The 22848-nt window shown below is 33.8% G+C and overlaps 1 protein-coding gene across 7 annotated transcripts in view; it reads right to left on the minus strand.

The window, feature by feature from the left end:
* Positions 1-22848, minus strand: part of LOC124408098 (multidrug resistance protein homolog 49-like) — a 60136-nt gene that overhangs the window by 12587 nt on the left and 24701 nt on the right. For 2 of the 7 annotated variants that reach the window (XR_006929397.1, XM_046884787.1), the window contains exons 1-6: positions 22081-22462; positions 12325-12461; positions 7830-7899; positions 6143-6224; positions 3896-4089; positions 1834-2082 (exon numbers count right to left, since the gene is read on the minus strand). Coding sequence is in view for 6 of the 7 variants with exons in the window: in XM_046884787.1 (XP_046740743.1) it covers positions 1834-2082; positions 3896-4089; positions 6143-6224; positions 7830-7899; positions 12325-12439 (710 nt within the window). In the remaining variant the exon portion in view is untranslated. Of the gene's footprint in view, positions 1-1833; positions 2083-3895; positions 4090-6142; positions 6225-7829; positions 7900-12324; positions 12462-22080; positions 22463-22848 lie in introns of those variants that run through there. The other 5 variants (XM_046884801.1, XM_046884810.1, XM_046884827.1 and 2 more) reach the window with 3 other exon arrangements.

Below are 22848 nucleotides of genomic sequence, written 5' to 3' on the forward strand. Positions count from 1 at the left end.
AACCGCTTACATTTTGATTTTTCGTGCCAGTAACAGAACCCTTTAGTAGTAAACATTTGGATCTCATAAAACATTATCTAATGAAAGCAGTCGTTTCATTTTTTATTTTTTTATTGCCTTTATATTATTTAAATAACTCAAAAACCACTCAACTAATAAGATTCAAATCTAAGCTGCAAACAGCTGCGTCGATTGGGACTAAAATCGTCATATTAGAAAACCACTGGATCAATAATATTCAAAATCTAATCGGTTCTAAGTTAAGAAAAGGCCCGTCGATTGAGACCAGTCATTAAAATCTGTCTCATTTGTTCTAAAAATATCTTCGGACATAAATTGTTCAAAATACACGACACATATCGGTTTTTTGAAAACTGAAGTGTTCATTTTCAGGGTGATTACAATAACTTCCATTACTCAGCGGGAACTGAGAAGATTATCAGTGTTTAAGGTCATGAAAATTTATTGACAATCAAGAATCAATACTTTTATGTCAATTTTATTACGAAATAGTTGCACGTATTGAGTTATCTATCAAATTATTGTACTCCTAACCTAAAACAATTTTTTTATTTATTTTGATTACAAGGAGACAAAATGGTAAAAATTTATGTGATTGATTCTGGACATCGATTTCTATTTCAAAACGCTTTAAAATTGTACAAAACGTAATGGATTCGTTATTATATTTCACTCCGCAATGACACCATTTTATGCAGAAGATTATTCTCTGTACGAACCGACTGAAATAATTTTTCCTATCGAATTGTTATCATTAAATATTTCATTTTCCAACAATGCACTGATGATCATTTTAATCAACAAAAGACAATATTGAATTGCCTGTTAAAAAAAAAAAAAATCAGTTTCAGTGGATGCGACAAGAATAGCTTTTCGTACAAGATACTCCATCGAGGCGTGAAATTGAACGAATCTGATACATTTTTCACCATTTTAAAGTGATTTCAGTGAAAAATCGATGTATCTTGTTTAATTTTTTTTCCTCGCAGTTTTACGAAAAAAATTATTTATCTTAGTTTCCATTAAAATTTTTGGCTGTCTTAACAGAACAGATACATTGGATACGTTGAAAGACGTTAAGATATGGAAATTTGTAATCAATGTAAATTTTGTATATAAAACTGTCTGATTGAAATTTGTTTGTTTTTTTAAATTGATGAATACGTATTAAAAAAATGTCTAGGCCGAATGCTTCTGCTCTATTAGAAAAAAAACCTAAGATTCATCCGCCTCTTGAACTTTGAAACAGGAATACACCCTCAATCAACAAATTTCAATTTGGGCAGCGACATTATCTCGCTATGCTATCACGTTAGTTATAAGGTCACCTCAAACTTTGATATGGAAAACTGTGTTGTAAGTTTCTTTTCCACAAAATCTCTTTGAAACGGTCCTTCGAAATTTACATTTTTTACTACAAAACATTTTGCATGATCAACGTTCTAAAGATTCATAAAGAGTAGTAAGATCCTTACAAAAAATCCAAGTGAAAAAAAAACGTGGTCTTAACTTTGGTAATATTTGAGATGAATGCGTAAATTTTTTCAGTGAATTAATAATTTAATAAATTTGGCGCGAGGTGTTTGACCTAATATTAATCTGTTTGGTAATCATGATCAACTATCGTTCGTACTAAAATTTCAGACAACTTAACTACCGATTTTAATATCTTATAATAATAATTTTAGCTCAAACGTAACTCAAGCTTTGTCGCCTCGAACCGATATCGCAGGTCTGTATTCATATTCAATTCTAAATCCTCGTGACAACCGAGAAGTACAACACATGTGGCGATCCATGTTGTCAACTTACTCTGTAATCCTGCTGGCAAAGTTCGTTGAAGTGTTGGTGTCGTACCATGTCATGTCTTGCCTGAGCACCGCCTGTAAGAAAATCCTGCGTACTCTAGCGATCTGTCTAAAGGCAGCTACGTTAAGAAGGTCTACGGTGAATATGGCAAAGAAGAACTGTAGCGTTGATAGTGCGGCACAGGAGACACCGAATGCCTTGGAATCGTCGTATAAAGCGTCCATACGTTCATCGCGGGTAGCATTAGGACCCCTGAAACATTCGAAGGCATCGAATTACTGATTTGTTATTTCAGGAGATCGAAATTGACATTCTCAATGTATTTCGTTTCTCAAAAAATCTTTCATGCAACCCAAGCATGTTTTACGCGTTTTTTTATACCTGTTTTCCGTACACGAAGTACCTTTTTGTCTTACGGTAGAGTTAATCTGCGAATGTGCATGTAAGGGGTACAGAAAAGACCAGGTTTGAGGTTATGTAGTACTTCTACCTTTACCGACCGAGCAAACTCACCCTTTTTCTTTTCATATTAAATAAACAAACGAACGAAAAGGGTTCAAATTTGGACGGTGTATCGCTTTTTTGTAGTGGAATTCAGGAAAGTTATTCATATCCCGAAAATCGTCAATGTTTGGTTTTTCGACACGTGCTATTATTTCAACATTTCTTGCATTGCTGGGATCAGAAAGTGCAGACTTGAGATACTTTGAGCAATTCCGGAAAAAATGAGGAGTGGAGTTTGCCTCCTTTTTATACAATATACTATTAGTTACTCTTTTCGATGTAAATTTATACTCCAAAACATATTCGCAAGCCAATCAAGGATGGTAACAAGTTAACGAGAATATGCCCAAGTTGTTATTGGAGAGACGTATTCATTTGTGAAGTATTCATTGTGTTTCACTCTGTTTTATAAAGTGATAAGAAACCTCTTTATTCTTTCCGTGCATTCTAAAGTCTTTAATTTCATTGTTATTCTCTTCGGTGAGAAGTTTGTCTTGTGAATAGAATACAATTCGACGAATGCAACATATAAAGAAGAGTCACGCTAGTTAAAGTGGACTCTTAGACATGCTATTCAGCTTTTATTTTTATTCATAACATAACCGTACGTTGCCTGAAACTGTTCAACACTTAATGATCGAATCAAGTATTGAATAACAATCACAAGGCGCAAAAAATATTGCATGCCAAAAATACTAATTATGAGTTTAAAAGAGATTCTACAGCATCATCGACGCTAAGATTGTATTCATATTATATACTGAGATGAAGAACGTTAATAGTAACTATGCTACTATAAATAACTGGATTTATTATTCTCTCGATACGGTACTAGCTAAACAATCGATTGTTTTGTGTGTCTTTTAGATTCACAGGCAAAATAACTATTTATGTGGCATGCCCGTAAACCGCCTGTTTTTTTTTTATTTGGCAAGGATAAAGATTTCTGGACGAGCTGAAGGCGAGCCGGAAGCGAGCCGGAAGAGAGTACTGAAATTATCCGAGCCAAAAAACGGTTTACGGGCATGCCACATACAATATTTTTTACGTTTTGGGCATTGAAAAGCAAAACGAAGAGTGAGGTTATGTCGCAATCTGTTCAACGAAGCTACTTTATTCGACAGTTTGGGATGCGCACTTCGAACTGCGCATCAAAACTGCGGAATAAAGACTTTATTCCTCAACTTTGTTCGCTGCCGTATAAAGCGTCACTTTACGGAACGAAAACTGCCACAAAAAGTGGACTTTTCAATCCCCATGCCGTAAAAATACTATTTTTCGCCTCGTTGGCCATTAATTTACTTGACGTACTTTCGTCGATGCGTCTGTACAGTGAAAAAATTTTAGAATAAAAAAAAAAAAAAATAGGTCGAACGTTGAATAACAAAACTACATCCGAGTCTTCCGCTATTATTTCCTAATACTATTGTAGAAATTATTTATAGCCCCATACTCATATGATAACCAACGATATTCGCAGTGCGTCATGGCGTATTATTATTTATACTTTAACACGTGAATCGAACCGGAAATAATATGTCTCGGCACCAAGTGAACTCACAAGACTTTTCCACCGCCAAACCACTCCAGGATCAAGGTCGGCGTGCTGGTTTGATTGTCCATATTACGATCGACAAGGAGGGTCGTGAACTCGCCGTATTGTATGGTGGAGATGGGAATGCAGAGTCCCGTTAGGGTGCCCATGAAGAGTCCACCGAATACTAGCATCAGCTCACTGCATGTTGCAAATCGGAACTGTAAACCAGAAGAATAAAACATTGTATATAGTAAATAGCTTCGGAATATGGTGCTTGGAATGCATCGCTCGTTAAGGGGGTCCCCTGGTCGTTTCGACGTTGACGTCCGCGTATTTCAAACTCAAAACGAGATTACCAGCTCCATTCTGTATGCAATCTTGAAAAAAAACATTTCAACACATTTTCATTTGACGCAGAAATAAAGAATTGGCATGAATTCTAAGAATTTATGATTGCGATTTCGTAGTATCCATGACATTGCTTTATTTCTGCGTCAAATGAAAATTCGTTGGAATGTATTTGGTCAGAATTGCGTATAGAATGACGCTAATAAACAGTTTTTTGCGTTTGAGATACGTGGACTTCGATTTTTGAAGATATAAGGTATACGTCAACGTCGAAATGGACCAGAGCACACCCTTAAGGGGAAATGTTTACCAAGGTTTTCCAAATTTCAGGTACATGATTCGTTAATTTTGAGGGGATAATGCATTTAGACTGTAGTAGTTTTCGTTTGAAAATCAATGATCGTAAGATAGGAATATTCCAAAAAATTTTCAATTTTTCAATAATTCAGTTAAACTGACACCCATCAGGGTTGGTTTGTAGAAGTTAATTTTTTGTTTGGTAAAAAACTAACGACTCAAAAAATTATTCACCTTACGTAATAGGGATATGATTATTTTGAAAAAATTGTTTTTCATCTGAAAATCATTCCAATGTTCTCTTTTCGTAAATGATTAGTAATATAATCCGATTTTATAAAAACAGCGGTTTAATAGCGTTTCGTCAGTTTATGGCGAAAAATGTTTTCTGCAAGGGCATTTAAATACTTGAAGTATTAAAAGCTAGTTTTTAATGAAAAAAAATAGTTTACAAAGTGGAAATAGATTATTTTCACATATGCTCGTATCACGACACAAGTCTTTTAGTTCGATGTAAGGTAGTCGCAACTAACCCTACGATCGTGGCGATCTAGATATGAGTAGGTCACTATTTTTGGTCGCAACTCGTCGTACGATAGGCTGTGACGTATCTACATGTGACACATGAATACTATCTTAGGATGTGGGGATTGGGTAAGAAGAGAAAAAAAATACGGATATTACTGGAGGGTGTTAAATTTATAATCGAATTTTTTAGAGAAATGAAGATGCAAGTGATTCCGATTGGTCCAAAAATCCGGACGAGTAAACGAGAAAATGAGGTCGACGAAGGCTAATTTGAACAGTCAAAATAAAGGTTTACGAAACAAGTAATTTCCTATCTATTTACTAATAATTCACAATATTCAGATAAATCTTTAATTTAAAATAGTTTTGTGACGTATACATGAGAATTTAATATCAAAAATAATTGTTATTACGAATTTTAACATATATTTGTGTTCCGTCATTTCAACTTTTTTTTTTTTTTTTTTTTGCAAATAAGTAACACAGCTTGATAAGTCAGATCGGATTGCAAGAACGATAACTTTTGTTCTCTAGGCTGCTAGTTGTAGGAACTTTTTTGAAAAATACTTTTCTTCTTATACCTGTACATTTTGAAAACTAGTTAATTCGTAAAATTTTAATAATATATAGTAAAATTTCATGGACATTGAAACTGCTCAGAGTTATACTGAAGTGTCCTTTCAATCTGTTGACTCATTGTACAAATTGTTTCAATTTTTCCGAACAAGAAAATCAAATCAGTCAAAAGAAATTTCTAATACGATTATCGAACTTCTCGTCAAAATCTGCGACAAAAAAAAAGACTCGTGAAGATGGACGAGGATTAATTTTCACTCGCTCCTCAGTGAGACCCTTTGGTGACACACTGATCCTGATCTCAGAAAAAAGCGTCGCTAGAATATATTTTCACTTGTTAATATGAAACTTTAGTTTCTTAGAAATGTTTGCACCTTACCCAAATTCAAATTGGGGACGAAATCAACGATTTTTCAAATACGAAATTCTATCATTTTTTTACTGTACACGAATATTATTAAAGCAAAAAATTATAAGTAAAATACAGTGAGCAGCAGATTATTTGTGACCAGATCTACTTACAAGCCTATAATAAGGTACTGGTGGTAGACTTGGCTGAGGGGCCGGTTTTTCCTCCTCTTTCTTCTGTGGAGGAACAAATTCACTGTGGACAGAAAATATTTTTGGTTACTGAGACACCTACGAATAATACATATTGATATATTGATATATTGAATATGATTATTCGAAAAATTTTAAACTATCTTTCCCAGAATTGCAAACATGCGTAAGAGTTCAAGTTTTTTTCTTGATTCTTACCAGTTTTGTTTTACGAAAAAAATATTTACCGTATAACATTGCAAAGTTTAAAAATTTCTTAAATTATTTTAATCAAGGAAATCGTTCAAATATTTTTGTTCGAAGATTTGATGGAGTATAAGATTCCATTTAACTCTTTTGTTCTAATTTTTTATCTAATCCGTAAACTCAACAGCCCAACGCAATGTGCTTATCTAACAATTTCATTTTCATTTTCGAGTGTAGTTGTTTAGGAATTTTTTCTTTTACAAAGGAGTCCAAATTCGCCACAGGATACAAATTTTCATAACATTCAACCATTATAAATTATCTAATATTTTTTCTAATAAATCGCGTAACGGATTGATTTTTTCGATCCGTATTAAAAAATTCAAAACTAAGTAGAAAACAAAATCAATCGACGTATTTAAGTCCTAAAAAATTCTTTTACCACGTTCGAAATATCAAAAATTTAATGAACTTGGCGCGATCGATGACCGCCGATCTTGATACAAGATAAAACTAAACACAACTAAACTGGATAATAGGATCATTCACAAAATGTGTTTCAACTTGGCTTTTAGATCAAACGACAAAAAAATGTGGCCCAAGTGGCAAAGAATGTTGAAAGCATACTATTTCCAATAACTTTCTGTACAAGTTTATGCCATTGATTGGGATTAAAATGTGAAAAAATTTTCATATTTTAGTTAAAAACCGTAGAATAGCTGATTCGTCATTCATAGTACTTTCAAACAACGTTTCATTTTACAATAAGTTTGAGCCTCAATTTCCAGAATAGATCGAATATTCCAGTCTGGAATCTGAAACACAAGCACAATCTTTGCGTGAATAGCGTTGAGTTCGGTGAAACAGTTATATTCTGTCCACGACAGTAACCTCGATTCAGAATTGTTTTCTGGCATGGCGATAGTACTTCAAGAAGAAACGCAGCTGCCAAACATAAGTCAAACTAATCGTCACAGCAGCGCGCAATTCTGGGAAAGGTAAATGTGCAGATGTGTACAGTCCGCTTAAGGTTATGTAGTACTCGCTACCTTACCGACTGAGAAAACTCAGCATTTTTCTTTAAATTTGAACGAAATTGAACCATTTCCGTTCGTTTGTTTATTTAATATAGGAAGAAGAAGGGTGAGTTTGCTCGGTAGGTAAGGGTAGGAGTACTACATGACCTCGAAAAACACGCAAGAGCTAGGCTCAGACATTTTGAACTCAATTTCTTTTCAATCCTAATCGTATAAATCAACCCCATTTGGGTTCTATGAATTTTCCGTTGCTTTGCTCTCTTTTTGTCATTTAAAATGTGAACAATGTATCTTCTGGATTCTCATCGTTATCGCCTTTGGAAGATTTTCTGTTGCGTTTGTTTCCCGGACAGGATTACCCGTCCATTCATGTCCAAAACCTCGTTATTGTCATCTAAATTAATTTTCTCAATAATATGCCGTACATTGGTTCGCCATTTTCTTGCAGCATGTACTCAGTCTCCTGATTATCCTTTTCCTTGTCGACCTGCGTGTCTGTAATGAAACACAACTTTCCGTACTTACTAACTCATATCAAAACCGATGAACATAAAAATAAGCAAAATCAATCAAGATTTTTGTAACAAAATTATTGGATAAAACAATTAATGCATAAAATTTTAATTATAGTCATAGCGGAATAAAAAACAAATGCATAGATTCGTAAAATATAGAAGACATGTCCGAAAAATCATATCAACGATGGATTTTGATCATAATCGCAATTGCTGATGAAGAGGAACGATGCAAAAGATATCAGATAAGCAGAAAGGCGTTTTGCGAAAATCCTAATGATGGCGCTGGGATAGGAAAAACGTGATATTCGTCTTTGCCTCGCACCGCATCGTGGCGAAAGATTTTTGTCTTGGGAAATAAATCAAATTGATGGCCAGGTGGATTAACCCTTGACAAATGGTTCCACTGGTTATTCCTCTACTGTGAAATTACCATTCACTGCGCTTAAAGTAATAATAATATTACATAATATTTAGCGAAGATTTCATTTTCTAAAGTAACTAAACAAAATATATCATCTCTGTGATTAATCTGTGTAATTCTATATTTATGTTATAAATCAATGCAAAATATTATTTATTTAGTTAGTACAGGAGTCGTTCCTCGAATTTTTTCCTGGAACAGTTTTGTACGTCGCTACCACTATTTTGATTCTAATTTTTTGAGTTGATATTAAATATCAGAAAGTACGACGCCTACTTCTCTCAATTTTTTTTGGCTCTTAGTTTCTTGAGAATCTTGGATCATGGATTTTTCGAGTAATCAAAATCATGGTATTCTGATTGTAATTTTTAGTGCTTCTCTAGTACGTAACGAAAAATTAAGCATAGTTATGCCTGTGTTAAAATCCTAAGAATTGTAAAAAAATGTCAATTTTGAATTTTGACGTTAAGAAACTTTGGAAAATTATCTTTGAAGTACAGAAAGTCGTTTTTTATTGTGTGCACAGATATAATTTTTGTTTTTTAATTCGAAATTTTTTATTTGCAAGAATTCGATTATTCAAAAATCGATTTTGTGATTCTGACAAAATAGAAAACAAAAAAAATTTGAAAAAAAAGGAGTTACAGTAGTTCGAGACGTTGACTATTTACACAAAAATTAAAATCAAATTGGTGTAGGTAAAGAAGTACAAAAGTGTTCCGTGACTTTGGAGATGAACTCATATGATTGCTCGGCAAAATTGAGGTTCGAAAAATTGTTTATCATTGTTATGAATTTTTACAATACTGCAGCTTATGCAATAACACGATATTATATGAGATCTTTATCAACCTTGACCGATTCATCGATTTCTTTTCTAAAGGGTGTTTATATTCCACTTCGTCCGTATATTCCGTATTCAACAAAAGAACCACATTTTTGTTATGTATGTCCAAGTCGTCAATTGCGAGTAAAACTGCTTTAACTGACAGCTGTCAAACATAACCTGAGATTAATGCAACCCCGTTGCCTTTGCAAGAAATAGATAACTGCAGGTCGATGGAAAAAATTTATATATAAAACACAGTGGCATACAATGAACTGTATTTTGTTGTAGCAACTGCATAATCATGTCAGGTTGTCAAGTGTTCTCATTGAAAAGTGATCGAGAACTGAAAAGTGTTACGCTTTTTTCAGGAAATTTATTGTTTATTTTAATATTGTTCGATGTCGATTTTCAGAGGCTGGTGCCAATAGCGTTGCAAAAATACAAGAGTCTCTCAGAAGCCTTAATACAGCACAATTGTTTGTAACGAATCATTTTTTTATGTCGTATTAGACATTTACAGACAGTGCAAACTTTGATATTTTTTGGATGAATGTTAAAAGGCATTCGAGGTGGGGTTGAAATTGCGCAATTTTAAAAGTTCCAAAAGCGCCGAATTTCGAATTTTTCGGTGATGTAACTTGAAGTAAAAAAATCAAACTTCCATGAAATATTTAAGTTTTGAATGGTCCAGAACCAGACGCTCAAAGTTCCGAAAGTACGTAAATGAGAAAATTTAAAAACTTGAAACATCAAAATTCCGAAGGATCCAAGATTTTCAGTTCTCCGAATTCCTGGCTTGGTGAAATTTTACCACTTTGATCTTTCTTTGTTTTGGTTTTTCTAATTTTTTACACCCAATCGTTGAGTGAACTACCCTGTGTGAGTTTATTTTAATCTTTGAAATTTTACTTTATCGAAACTTTATTTTTCAAAATTTTACTTTATCGAAATTTTATTTCTTGGAACTTTGCTCTATCGTCGCTTCAATTTTCAGAATTTTGCATTTCGAAACTTCGAGCCGTCGGATTTCCAACAATTTGAAACTTTGGTGTTTCGTAAAGGTTTAATTTCTTTACTTCAAGTTTCGTCACCAAATAATTCCGAATTATGTAGTCTGGGAATTTCCAAATTCTGAACTTCAAATCTCTTTCATGCATTCCCGAAACAAAAAATTCACAAAGTAATAAATTTTAACTCCCATAACATGTTGCCGTCAGACCCCTACTAGGATTTTTTTTTCAAATATCAAGCTAAGAAGCTTTATCCATAAACTTGGAGCATTCCTAAATAAACTATTCTGCCTGATTCGGCAAAAAAAAAACTTTAGAAACTTTACGTATCATGTTCGCGATCAATTAATTGAATATGAAAAATAATTGGAAAATGAGAAAAACCACAAAAAGAACAACTTTCACAGAGAATTACAGAATTTTTTCAAATCTTCATATTAAGAGCTGAATTTTTAGGTGGGCACTCTTAAAATTAAACATTCCAAGAACAAAAATTATATAGAAGCTGGAGTTTAAAATAAGGTATTTATTTCGAAAGTTTAAAGGACGAATTTCAACCAAATAAGCATTACTCATTTTTACAAATTATACATCTTTACCAAAACTGTTTAATAAATGACAGATTACTAAGATAAAGGGATTTAAAAAAGATCATAATTATCTACCCGTTAGCATGGCATCTGACATGAGCAAAATAATATCTGGTATCATTAGAGAATGCCCCAAAAAAAAAATCAACCCCCAAACACATAGTACTAACCTTTTGACACATAAAAATAGTAAAATTTAACGAAAATAAATTATATTAAACAATTATACAAATAATTATAACTGGCACACTGGGGTCTCTGGAGACTCACATCCGTTTCGTTTAATTGACGCAACTGCACTGATGCTTCTACAGTAACGTAATCTAGTCGAGAGCGAAGAGGGTAGCTTAAACTAATAAGATATGGTATGACGAGAATCATTTTCACGATATAAAGTGGCTTAAATTGACGTTGAATTAGCTGGGGTCGTCTCATATCCCACAGTGCCAGTTAAGGATTAAGAAAGAATTATAGAATTGTTGTACTCAAATAACCAAAGTTTGAACATGGAAGCTCGATAATATGGAAAATAAATAAGTAGCCAGAAAATTTTTCGAAACGCCATTTTTTAACATCATGAGAATTATTATCTATAAAGATGTGTCAAGTAGAATTAATCTAAACAGAATGAAAACCTCGATGGAACTTTTATATTTTTGTAAAACGTTGGTAGTGTTCGTTATGGGTTCCCATGGGAGAGGACCGTTTCTACAAGTGGCACTTAAAGTTTTGACTTCGTTTTTAACATTTATTTCTGCATTAACTGAAATGAGATTTTTTCCTACGGTCGATCGGCGATTCCTAGAGAAAATAAAAGGCTTTCTACCACATTCGCAGCTTCTTTGAAGCCTATAAATCTATTGAGGTGCACACCGAGCAGTTGTCTATTGTATCACTCTAGTGCTCATAACTTTCTCAATTTTTGGAAATTTGATATCGACTTTGGGCCAAAATATTCTTGAAAGATATAACTATAATAATGTGAGGAAAAAAATCAATTTTTCCAAATTTTTAGACCAGAATACTTCCGTAATACTAACCACTATATGGCTCTCTGAGTCGGACTTTCTTAATTCAAGAAATCAGTCGATGTTGATTATTCAATAATCAAAGAAACATTACAATAAAATATTGTACGGTTTTGGCAAATTTCATCGCACTGAAAAATTCTACCAACTATTCTGGCTGAAAGAGTTACTATAGGTAAAACAGAAATAACGTTATGACGTAGTATTAAAATTTATTCAACTGTACTCCTCGAAACTTGTGCGACACGGTTGCACAAAAGAATAAAAGAACTTCATCAAATTTGTAAAACATATTTTGGACGCTACCTATAAAGTGACTCCCATCAGCCAAATTATAGAATTTTTTTTTTTTTTCAAATCAGAAATGGTGAGAGCCCCACGTAGGTTGAGTTGGCGTGGAATGCCCCATACATTTAAGCTCTTGAATTACTTTTTACGGTATTGTAGCAGGTCGCGTAAATTGTATGACGTGAATCGCATGTAAAAATAAGTTTACATTGAGGTTACTGAATATGAATACTTACACCTCGAGGGGATTTTTTCCTGGCGGCGTGAGTTTAATTTGAGGGGTTCCATTTGCAAGTCCTGCTGCTGTCCCTCGTGAGGGTTCGAAGACCACTGGTAAATTCTCTGTGTCATTGCGCATTCTCAATTAGCAAATCTAAAACAGAAACAAGAGGGCACATTTTTAGTACGATGAATAATATTCTCATCGATTGAAATATTACAGTCGAGTAATGAACATTTCCTTGTTTGACGTTATTACGGAGATTAATAAACATGTGAATGTCTTTGCCGATTTTATTACCTTTGAGTCACATTGTTACGTCATCATTCGGGTTTTATGTAATACGAACCATGACTTGTATAGTTTTTTGGATACTCATCATCGAAAAACATTTTGAAAATCTACCTGGATTCGATCTTTTCCCGTTTTCTCACGACGCATGAAATTGAGGTTAGGGTCACGTGATGTCTGATATGGTTGCGACTGCGCATGCGTGGAGTGAAGAAAAGACTACTTTCAACTCTTGAGAGTCACTCTACCCTTATAGAAACGGGTACTTTGTGCACGGAAAACACACGTGAAAAATCCTGATTGTGTCATATAAAAGATTTAATTCACTAGATTCGGTATTAGAAATATTTTCTCAATTCAGATCGATGCGCTTTCACTTGATAATGTAAATTGTTGGTCTTGACACTTTTTTTCTAACCAAACGAGATACCATCTTTCGTGAAATCGATAAATCCTCTCTCTGTACGTACTGTTTTCATTTTATTTACTCATTTCTAAATGATAAAATATTGTTCTTTGATGTAACATCATTTTTTACGAACAATTGCATTGAGTGAAGTGCATATAGAATTGTCAACGGCAAAAAACATTGCTTGGAAATACTACAATTTCAATTTGCATATCTTATTTATTTATCTTGCATACTATTTTATGTCAGTTCTTAAACACCACTAACAAGTTAACAATAAGAATATTTTATGTCTCTGTGCAGCAATCGAGATGCTGTTACAATTATTAACACAAATCTTACAAGTTTCATCAATCATATTATATATTCATCAACTTTCGTCAACATTCCGTAAAACCATAGAGAAGGGCACAAGAGTGACAAGTGGTGTGTCTCATTAGCAATATCTAAGAGGTTGCAAAAATGTTGATTAACAAATCGCAAAGTGAAGATTTTAAATGTCTCAAAACTGGGCTCGATCTTTTTTCTTTCTTTCTTTTTCCATTAATCTTAGATTATTGAAATAAATGTTATAATAAAAGTAAACTTTTCACAGCGATATTTCAAACGATTTGTGAATAAGAAAGAAATAAATGTACGATATAATTCAGTGAAGCTAATCAGATTCATAGCTTTTATGCAACTCGTGAAACGTGACTGAGATTTTTCGGAAGAGCGTGAATATCTTTCAGAATAACTGGGGAAAAGTTGTAAAGGAAATGCTTTACGGAAAAAGATGAGAAACATCCCCGAGCATTGCTTTCTCCTGATGAATTTTTATGTAACGAGGCCTTTATGTTCCCGGATGTTTAATTTGGTAAAACGAAGAGGGAAATTTTAGTATAAATCACGGTTTTTCCTCATGCGAATGACCTCGGTGATTGCATTTTACCGCGCGAATTATCGGAGAGATTTAAGGTTGATTCTGCAAGTGACAGTGATCGCGTATTTGTTGTACAAGGTGAGAAAGATGAAAACACACAAGAACGTTTTAAGTAAACGTTTTTACCCGGTTGACACCGCTTAACTACACTGGTCAACAGTGCTTTTGTTGCTCTTGATAATTGCGTGCTCTTAGTGTTTGTAAGATTTGATGTCATTGACCCTAGGAGTGAGCGTAGTTTTTTCAAAATTGGCTTCAGTTATTTATTTTATTGAAATTTTCGTATTCGTTTTAATACGACTCAAAAAAGCAATAATTAGCTGAAAAATTCGATTTTCTTTCTTCTGAATCTCTAGTTTACCAAAAAAATACTACACAGCTTTACAATAAACAATTTTTTGGTTGATTTAACGTTTTCCGTACAGTCTTGTGTTGAAGAACAAAGAAAAAGAGCAAAATCTAATAAAATCATGATTTTAATCGCAAATTCTACGTTCTCAAAAACCAAAATGCGTAGAAAAAACGTCGCCTCAACAATAAAACTGAATTTCTTTTTCTTGAGACAATCTAAGTACGTCACCGCACTTAGCATTGTTTTGTTCGTATTTGTTGCAGTATAAACTAAACATGTGACAATTGCATTTGTTTAATTGTCGGCAGTATCAATTTCGATGACTGCAAACTTGATAGAGATGCTTTTTTGGTTCTGAGGTCGAACTTGTCTTACTTTATTCGTATCTAACTTCCTTCATACTACCCGGTCTTATAAGTATCTCTGAAACCACTTCCGTAGCGAGAAAGTTCACCGCCTAGCGGCCGTTTATGGTACTATTATACTGACGTTTACGATGAACGTATTCTCTCCTTGTTTCAAAGCATGTGGCGTGTCTTTTACCTCTTATTGTTAAACAAATTGGTACAACTGATGCAACCAGTTATGCCAAACTAACTCCGGTTAGACCAACAAAGTATGAACTCATTTTATTTGAAGTACCAAATTGTTTCTGTCGTCGAAGATGCAGTTTGGAGAAACAATGCATAAACTTCAAATGAAAGGTTCACTCTGATTCATACTAAATTCGATCATGACAAGAAAGGCTTTTCTTAAAACAAGGAATTCGCTTGACTAAGTCATTTTGACAAACTAACAAACTCAAAATCGTTGAATCGAAGTCATCATATTTGGAGCAAATAAGGGAAATACCGGATTGAAGTGAACGGACTTCAACAAAATCTATGTTGTTGAAGAAAATTTCTTCGCGTTACTTCCGCCGTTATGCCAGTGAAATAACAATTTCATACACATCCTTGAACAAACAGCGTTCCGCATTTTTTTCAGGATCCAATTTTGTTGGACTCATTTGTCAAGTGACGTTCAATCCTATGGACCTATCAGTGGATTCGTTTTCTTTACCGCAGTAGCTTCCGATATTTAATTGCAAAATAACTTCGTATTATAATTCTTCGCACTGTAATCCTATCTTCACTGCAAACATACCACGAAGTCTCCATCAGCATTTGAAGTTTTCTCGGTCCTGTGGGAGCCTGATTGTTACCTCTGTAAAATGTAGTACGTGATCCGAATATCCTTTGAAGTGATCAATCAAAAACGGCTGGGTATTTTCCGCGTGGGTGGTTCCCAGAGGTTTTTTACGCAAGTCTTACGTACAGATCCTACATCAAAGGCGAGAATTATACGTTGTGATTATCTTTCCTTTCGCTCGAAATCAACGCTGTTTGAGGATCATATATAATTTAATTCAACTAGCAGTAAGGTTTTTTTCTGCTACGAAGATATCGAGAATGAGAGAAAGGTGAATAATAACGCTGTTAGTAATTGGCCTCTGAATTCATTTTTGATGACTAATTACATACCATAAATACTGGTTCAATATCTGTCACAACATTATTATATTATTGCCCGTGGTTTTAGTAGCGGAAAATAATAATTTGTAAAAAAAGAAAAAAAAAAAACGATGATCAGTCACAAAAACTATCAATTATTCTCAGATGGTTTAATTTGTAATTTTTAAATTCAGTTTGATGTTTCTTCTAACACTTCACGATATGAGATGTATAACTAGATTTTTTTCAAATCATGGAAACAGTCATTTTATAGGTAATTATTGACCATAATTATTTAAAGTGATTAATTTCGAGCGAACGAATCAATTCTCCAAAATTTGAATTCAAGTCTGTGTGAATGTGCGCGAATAATTTTTTCTATCGACACTATCTGCAGAACGAATGAATGGATTTTGATCACAATCGACGGGGCTTTTCTTAACCCTTTCAATCAAAGAAGCCACTATAGTGGCACACTTTCTATTTTTTTGTAAATTGTTTTTATATTCTGTGCGAAATCCTGATTGTTTTGCATTTTCAGGTGAACAAAAAAAAAAAACTCAAACTTTTTTGTGAATTCCTAATAGTTTACAATTGTTATAAATAAACACATGGAAAAAAGTTATTTTCGTGAATGTCACACTATCTAAAACGAGCTTGATATATCACTCCATTTTCACCCCATTTGAGGGGCTGTTTTTGGTTTTGATAAATTTTTGACATCAAATTCATATTCATCGTCGATAATCACACTTCCGCGCCAAGAAAAAAAAAATTGAATCGCGTGACTGAAAGGGTTAACTTAGAACTGACCATAACTGAGACCTGATTGATGCGGTAGTTTTTTAATTAAACAGACAACAAAATTGAAAAAATAAAATCATCCATTTGGTAATATTTTATGAACTCGTAAGGTGTTCGAACGGGATGCTCTGAAGCTGGTCCATCAAGGTCAAGGCCAAATTCCCCCCTTATTTTCGAAAAACATTTTTGTATGATTTCTACTCTTCTGTATCGAAATAATCAGCTTATAAATTAGTGCGATTTCATTATTTTAATTCAGAAAAAAAAATGAAGTTTGTCTGGTGACACACGTGCCTACGCTATCAAAAACCGCGGGGGTTTAATATTGTTACAAAAGGTGAAATCACCCATTTTGCAATAGATAATTTCTTATCTAGTAGTCGTCATAGATGAAAGACATGTAAAGGCTTTCATATTTCACAACATCAATAAGGTTGCTGCGTGAATCAATATTATCATCTCGTTCCAGACTTTAAACTGAAAACACGCAGCATTTTTTCCAACTTTCAATTTCTCTGCCTGTTAATTCGCTTTACAAGCTCACGAACCTAATTTTTTCATTCCGTAACGATTAGATTGTTACAATATCTTCAGTTCAAGCGACACCTAACGGAATCAATTTTTTTCAAAATCACGTCCGACGGTTGATTGCCATGAATTGTATACAGTAAATTAATTCTGGCTCGAATTCAGTTTTTTCAAATGACTCACATTGGCTTGACTTTCACGACAGCAATGCATTCTGTCATTGTGATATCTGACGACTTTGTTTCAGTTATTCAGTGCACGGATATAGATCGATCTGCAGATTTTCTAAAATCTTTTCTACTTATAGCATACTTGCATTTTTTAAATCTTTTAAAGCCAGTAGAGGTGCCAGGTTTCCTTGTATGTATCTAATTTTTTAGCTATAGTACACTTATTCATACCCCAGATATAACCTTTTTTCAAAATATTGATCTTTTTGAAACTCAATCAAATCAACTTAAAAAAGTCCTTGAATCGAAAGTTTTCTCTAGTATCCTGCTGTGTCAAAAATCACCTGACAATAAACCGAAATCAATCACAATAACGCAGAAAATAATCATATTCAAGTTAATATCGTTGTCGTAACGATTCAAGTTGAAGAAAAACCGTCATTTCGCAATTTTGGCATAGTCTGAAATTCAGTAAACCGTACTTAAACAAAAACATTCGTACTTCTAAATCTTAAATCTCAGTTCATTCAAAATCATTGTAAAATTAATAAAATAGTGATTTTGCTGGTAATGTTTTATTACAGTAACGTTACTAACTTCAAGTTCGTAGAAATTTGTCATTGATATTCGAAAACGTCAAAAACTAAAAACCTTACGATGTTTCTTCACGCTGAAATGAGTAACGTTAAATTAACCAAATATCATAGAATAAATCGGTGCAAAATTTTAGAACAATTTTCAAAGACTTGTCTTTTCAAAATACGAACACGTTTCTTTTTTCATAATTTATTAGCTCAATTTCATACAATCCTAAAGCTGCGAAGGAACGATCTTCTTAAACGTGGATCGTTGAAGTAACCTTAAAACTTCAACCTCACGGTATTTCCTATTCATGGGCTAAGGTATTCATTATCATTCAAATCTGTTCATCCGGTAGAAAATCCTTGTATATTCATTATTCCGTTTCACTGCTGACACGTGGACTGAACGATTTTGAGGAAATTACAAAAGTACAATCGGACGCGCTAATTTCCCACGAGCCTTGACTAGTGAAATTTGAATTCCCCCTTGATCGACATCGTCGCTAGATCACAGTATTAACGGTCGCGTTATTTTTGTCGTATTGAAAGATTTCTCTGGCGCGTGTTAGATGCCAGACTCGAGCAGTAATGGGCGTCATGGGCGTCACGGTATTCGGTTGGAAAATTTAAATTTAGAATTTTTCGGCACAGACGAGATTGGAATCGAAAAACCGCGGTTTTCGTAATGACTTGTGAAAATATCTGTTATGGGTTAACCGCATCACAGCAATGTAAAAAAAGTTGTTTTTACTTTTTTTTCTTTTTGTAATTTTCTGCCAAATTTCAACTTCGAATATGCTGGACAATTTTTTTTTTTTTTTTCTTCTTTTATGATTGACAAGAAATATCAATTTTGTGTTCCCCTCTGATTTCGTTAAGACTCGAACATTGAAAACTAAGAGACACGTTTTTTTTTATCTGCGGAAAAACGGTTTAAAGGGGTGAAAACGACTCTCAAAGATGGCCACTCAACGAGGTGATTTCTTGACGTGCTTCATGTGTTTAAATGAAACCAACACTGAAATGTATTTTTAATGAATAGAAAAACTGTATATATATATATATATATATATATATATATATATATATACGACTTTACGGTAGTAGAAAACTTCTTTGTTCAAATCAATTAACGCTTAAGCCACGAGATTCTACTGCGAGTTTACAATTAAATGAATTCTGTCTGTAACATTATCCTAAAAATAATCATTAATTTATATGATTTTTACCTTCGGCTATTAGTTTCAGTTATTAAATTCGTTGGGTCCAATTTTTTTCAGGGTTCAAAATTTAGATCCACCAATTTACTCTCAGCTATATAATTACGTGTATTTAAAGCTTTCGTCAGCAATCTGGATAGAAACTATCTCATCACTTGCAACTCGATTGTCTGCTGGGAAAACCTCGAGCGTGAGTAAACTAGTGAATAATGCCATAACAAAAAATGATTTCATGCGCTTGTAGAACTATAGAAACTGCTTTGATATTTTGGAAATGAAAGGTTTTCACTGCATCTCGTACTCAAGACGAGATTCACTTCAGTAATGCCGAGATCATCTCTTCACAATTCTCCAGTTACCGACTGCTGGTACAATAGCGCACTGCAAGATCCAAATTAACCTATACAGGGTGGTCCATTTGACTCTGCCACCTCGAATAATTCGGTTATTATTGATTGTCCGAAAAGTTTCGTAGGAAAAAGTTGTTGCATTTGAAGAGAGAAAATGAGTTTTGGAAGTGAATGTCATCTGAAGAGCATATCTTATATGATTTCGGTGTTCGGGATGGTTTTTTATATCGGACCACTTATTTTCTTGCTCACTACAAAAAAGCTGACATCGAAATGCGTGGAATCATGTTCATCAACGTGACCTGGGCTCCAAAATTCACGATTAAGTAATGGAGGTGGGAATTCAAGGAGAATGAATTGTATCGGCAAATTCACTACTCCAACATCAGGTGCTCAAATTTTTTTCCATCAACCTGAATGCACCTTTCAATACGCATATTGAAGGACTTCCCAGCTCTGCTTATCATTTCCGGAATAATACTTGCACGCGCATTGTTGATACGTCCCTTCATATCCTTTTTGATCTTTCAGGATTTTGACTCCCACACGATATTATCAGTTTTCAGAGCATGAATTTAATGTCTGATTTTATCGTTATTACAGGTATGTACAGAGTGTGAAGTAAGAATAGTCATCGTTCCATCTAGAGAATTCGACCCAAGCTGCGAAGCGCTATAGACCCAGAAAAAAGTATCACTGAAGTAAGGTTATTTATATGCCTGAAGCCCAGATTCATGAACCCGGGCATATACTGTCTGATTTAGTGATAGTTTTATTTCCATTTCATGTTTGATAATCCTTTAGACAGCAATAAGTTATTAACTATCCAGGAACAAATTAGGCACACAATTTTTCAATAGATTTTTTCAAAATTCTTTCAGATGTCAATGTACACCATTTCAAGATTATTATGTTAAAATTTCAAATCAATCAGAAAAAAACTGACGGAGATAGATCATTTTTAGTCTTCGTCCCCCCTCCCATACGATTTATAGCGCATGCGCGGCAGGAATGTGAATGAATAGACTGCATCCAAGGTGAAAGCCCTCTATTGTATGGACCTGGTATTGATGATTTTGTGTAAGTCAAAAACAAAAAAAAAAAAAAAAAAAATACACTTGTTTGCTAGTGTTTATTTTCTCAATTTTTTGTTTAAATCCTTGAGTCGATTTTCGCACAAGTTGCGTTTTCAAAGTCGGTGGACACTCCCATTCGAAATTTAGTGTACCGATCTTTCTTAAACTTTGCATACTTTTTCTATGGATTACCAGTGAGATAACGCTGTCAATTTTTTTTTCTTTTTTTTAATGTTAACTCATGTTTATAATCATTGAATTGTCCACTGTTTGGTCAAAAATCTGTGTTTTGACTTCTAACCACTACTAAAAATCCAAAAATAAAAAAAAAAATAGAAATAAAAACTTGACAGTGTTAGCTTGAAAAACCTATCGGCTGATGACATTTTTTTGATCTTTTCATTTCGGATAATCCAGTAACGAGTGTTCCTTTGTCCACCGCAAAGCATCATTTTTCTGATGCGCCCACTAATTGTAAGAATTGCTATTACCAGCTCATGTCTTCATATTTTTAAATGAAAATTTCAGAGAATACTCTTAGAATGACACTTTATTGCATGCTTTATTAATAAATGAATTTATATTAACCATATTTTTGAAAAAAAAGTTTCTAAAAATATGCTGTTTTTTGACCGAATCAACGTTACACCCCCCCCCCCCCCCCCCCCCCCCATAAGCGCTTGGATAACATTATCAAAATGGAATTTCGTGTTATTTTCACGGGGCTAAAAGTAATAACAAACGACCAGGACATGATTAATATTCCAAGTAAAATCGGCATTATTACTATCACATGCAATGTTTACCGTAAATTATGAAATTTGGCGAGTTTTTTTAGCCTCCCTAGCAGGTTTTCGAAACAAAAGATGTATATACTAAATAGAATTTCGTTCTTTCTATACGTACGTCCGTTTTTTTTTTTGCGGGTCCTATTTATGAAAACGTTCCACCAAAGGGAAAAAATCGTCAAATCGTACGTTTTTCTGTACAAAGAGCAGCCTGTAATTTTGAATCTCAAAATATATTTTCACGTGTAAGTACGTGTGAAAAATGGTCCAAATCTTGAGGGATCATCCTAGTGTAAAAAAAAAAACATTTTCCATCAAACAGTCAAAAAAATAAGCTAAATTCTATATTTTTTCTCAAACGGCCACCAAATGGGTAATTTTTATGTTACATATTTTTTATCAGATAACATTTGGGGCCACAACCGTGAACACCGTTAGGACTCCTTTTTTCGAAGACATTTTCAACCGTTAAAAAAATGTTGAAAAAGAATGAAAAATAAAAATCAACGTTTAAAAATTTATTTTCTATCCGTCATGAGTGCTTTGATTTAAGATAAAAAAATCTAACTGATGAGCGTATTACAACCAGCGAAAAAAAAATCGCGAAAATCATCTATTTTTCGAACCGTTACACCAGGATGACACTTAAGAATATCTTTATTCCATGACTATGGATCCTGCAGCAATTAGTTTATCGGAATACCCAGAATCGAATGATGCGATGATGTTGTTTAACATTTATTTGACATAGCATCTGATCAACGTGACCTAATTTATGAAAATCCTACCGTTTACTGCTTCCAATCGATATCCCAAATATGCCTGATTTCGGATGAGATGGTTTTCGGTGCGATAGCGAGGCCCTTCATAAGTTTCCTTCGCAATTAACACTTTCAGGGGTCCACTGTCAGGTGATCTATGCACTACCACTGTTGTCTGTTTTTCGTAGAGTGTCAAATTTCACAGATGAGTGTAATCCTTACAAAACTATAATATAAACCGAATCGATAAGAAGTTTACGAAAATTAACGGTTGCTCTATTTTGGAAACTATAACACCGAACCATGTGGAATAAATTTTCACTCCCGCACTTCTTGTCTCTTCAACAAACACTCAGCGCCACTAAATTCCATCATTCAGGTGAAATTGATAAGACTAAAAATAAGTGACTTAGGTAATAATATTTATTTAGTAAATAGTTAGTATTGCAAGTCTTATTAAAAATCTATTTAACATTGCTTCAAAATCAGATTTCAAAAAATACACTTCGCGAACTTCAAAATTTCTGACGTGAATGATGGAAGTGAGGATTCAACATGAGTTATTCGATGCAAACGATTTTCTGCAATTTCTCGCACTTTGAGGATTGATTTGACCGCGTTACATTAATGGATTTCAATTTTAAAGAGCCAACTTCAGTACAACTCAAAGAAAAATATTAACTTCATGTAATCGGACATGGATAAAGCTGCGATCTTCGGTTTCACCCTCAATTTAACGCGGACAAATATCGGAAGATCACATCTGGACTTAAAGTCATGATTCCTCGTGATAAG

The sequence above is a fragment of the Diprion similis genome, chromosome 1 (assembly GCF_021155765.1).
Source record: "Diprion similis isolate iyDipSimi1 chromosome 1, iyDipSimi1.1, whole genome shotgun sequence".
Taxonomy (NCBI): Eukaryota; Metazoa; Arthropoda; class Insecta; order Hymenoptera; family Diprionidae; genus Diprion; species Diprion similis.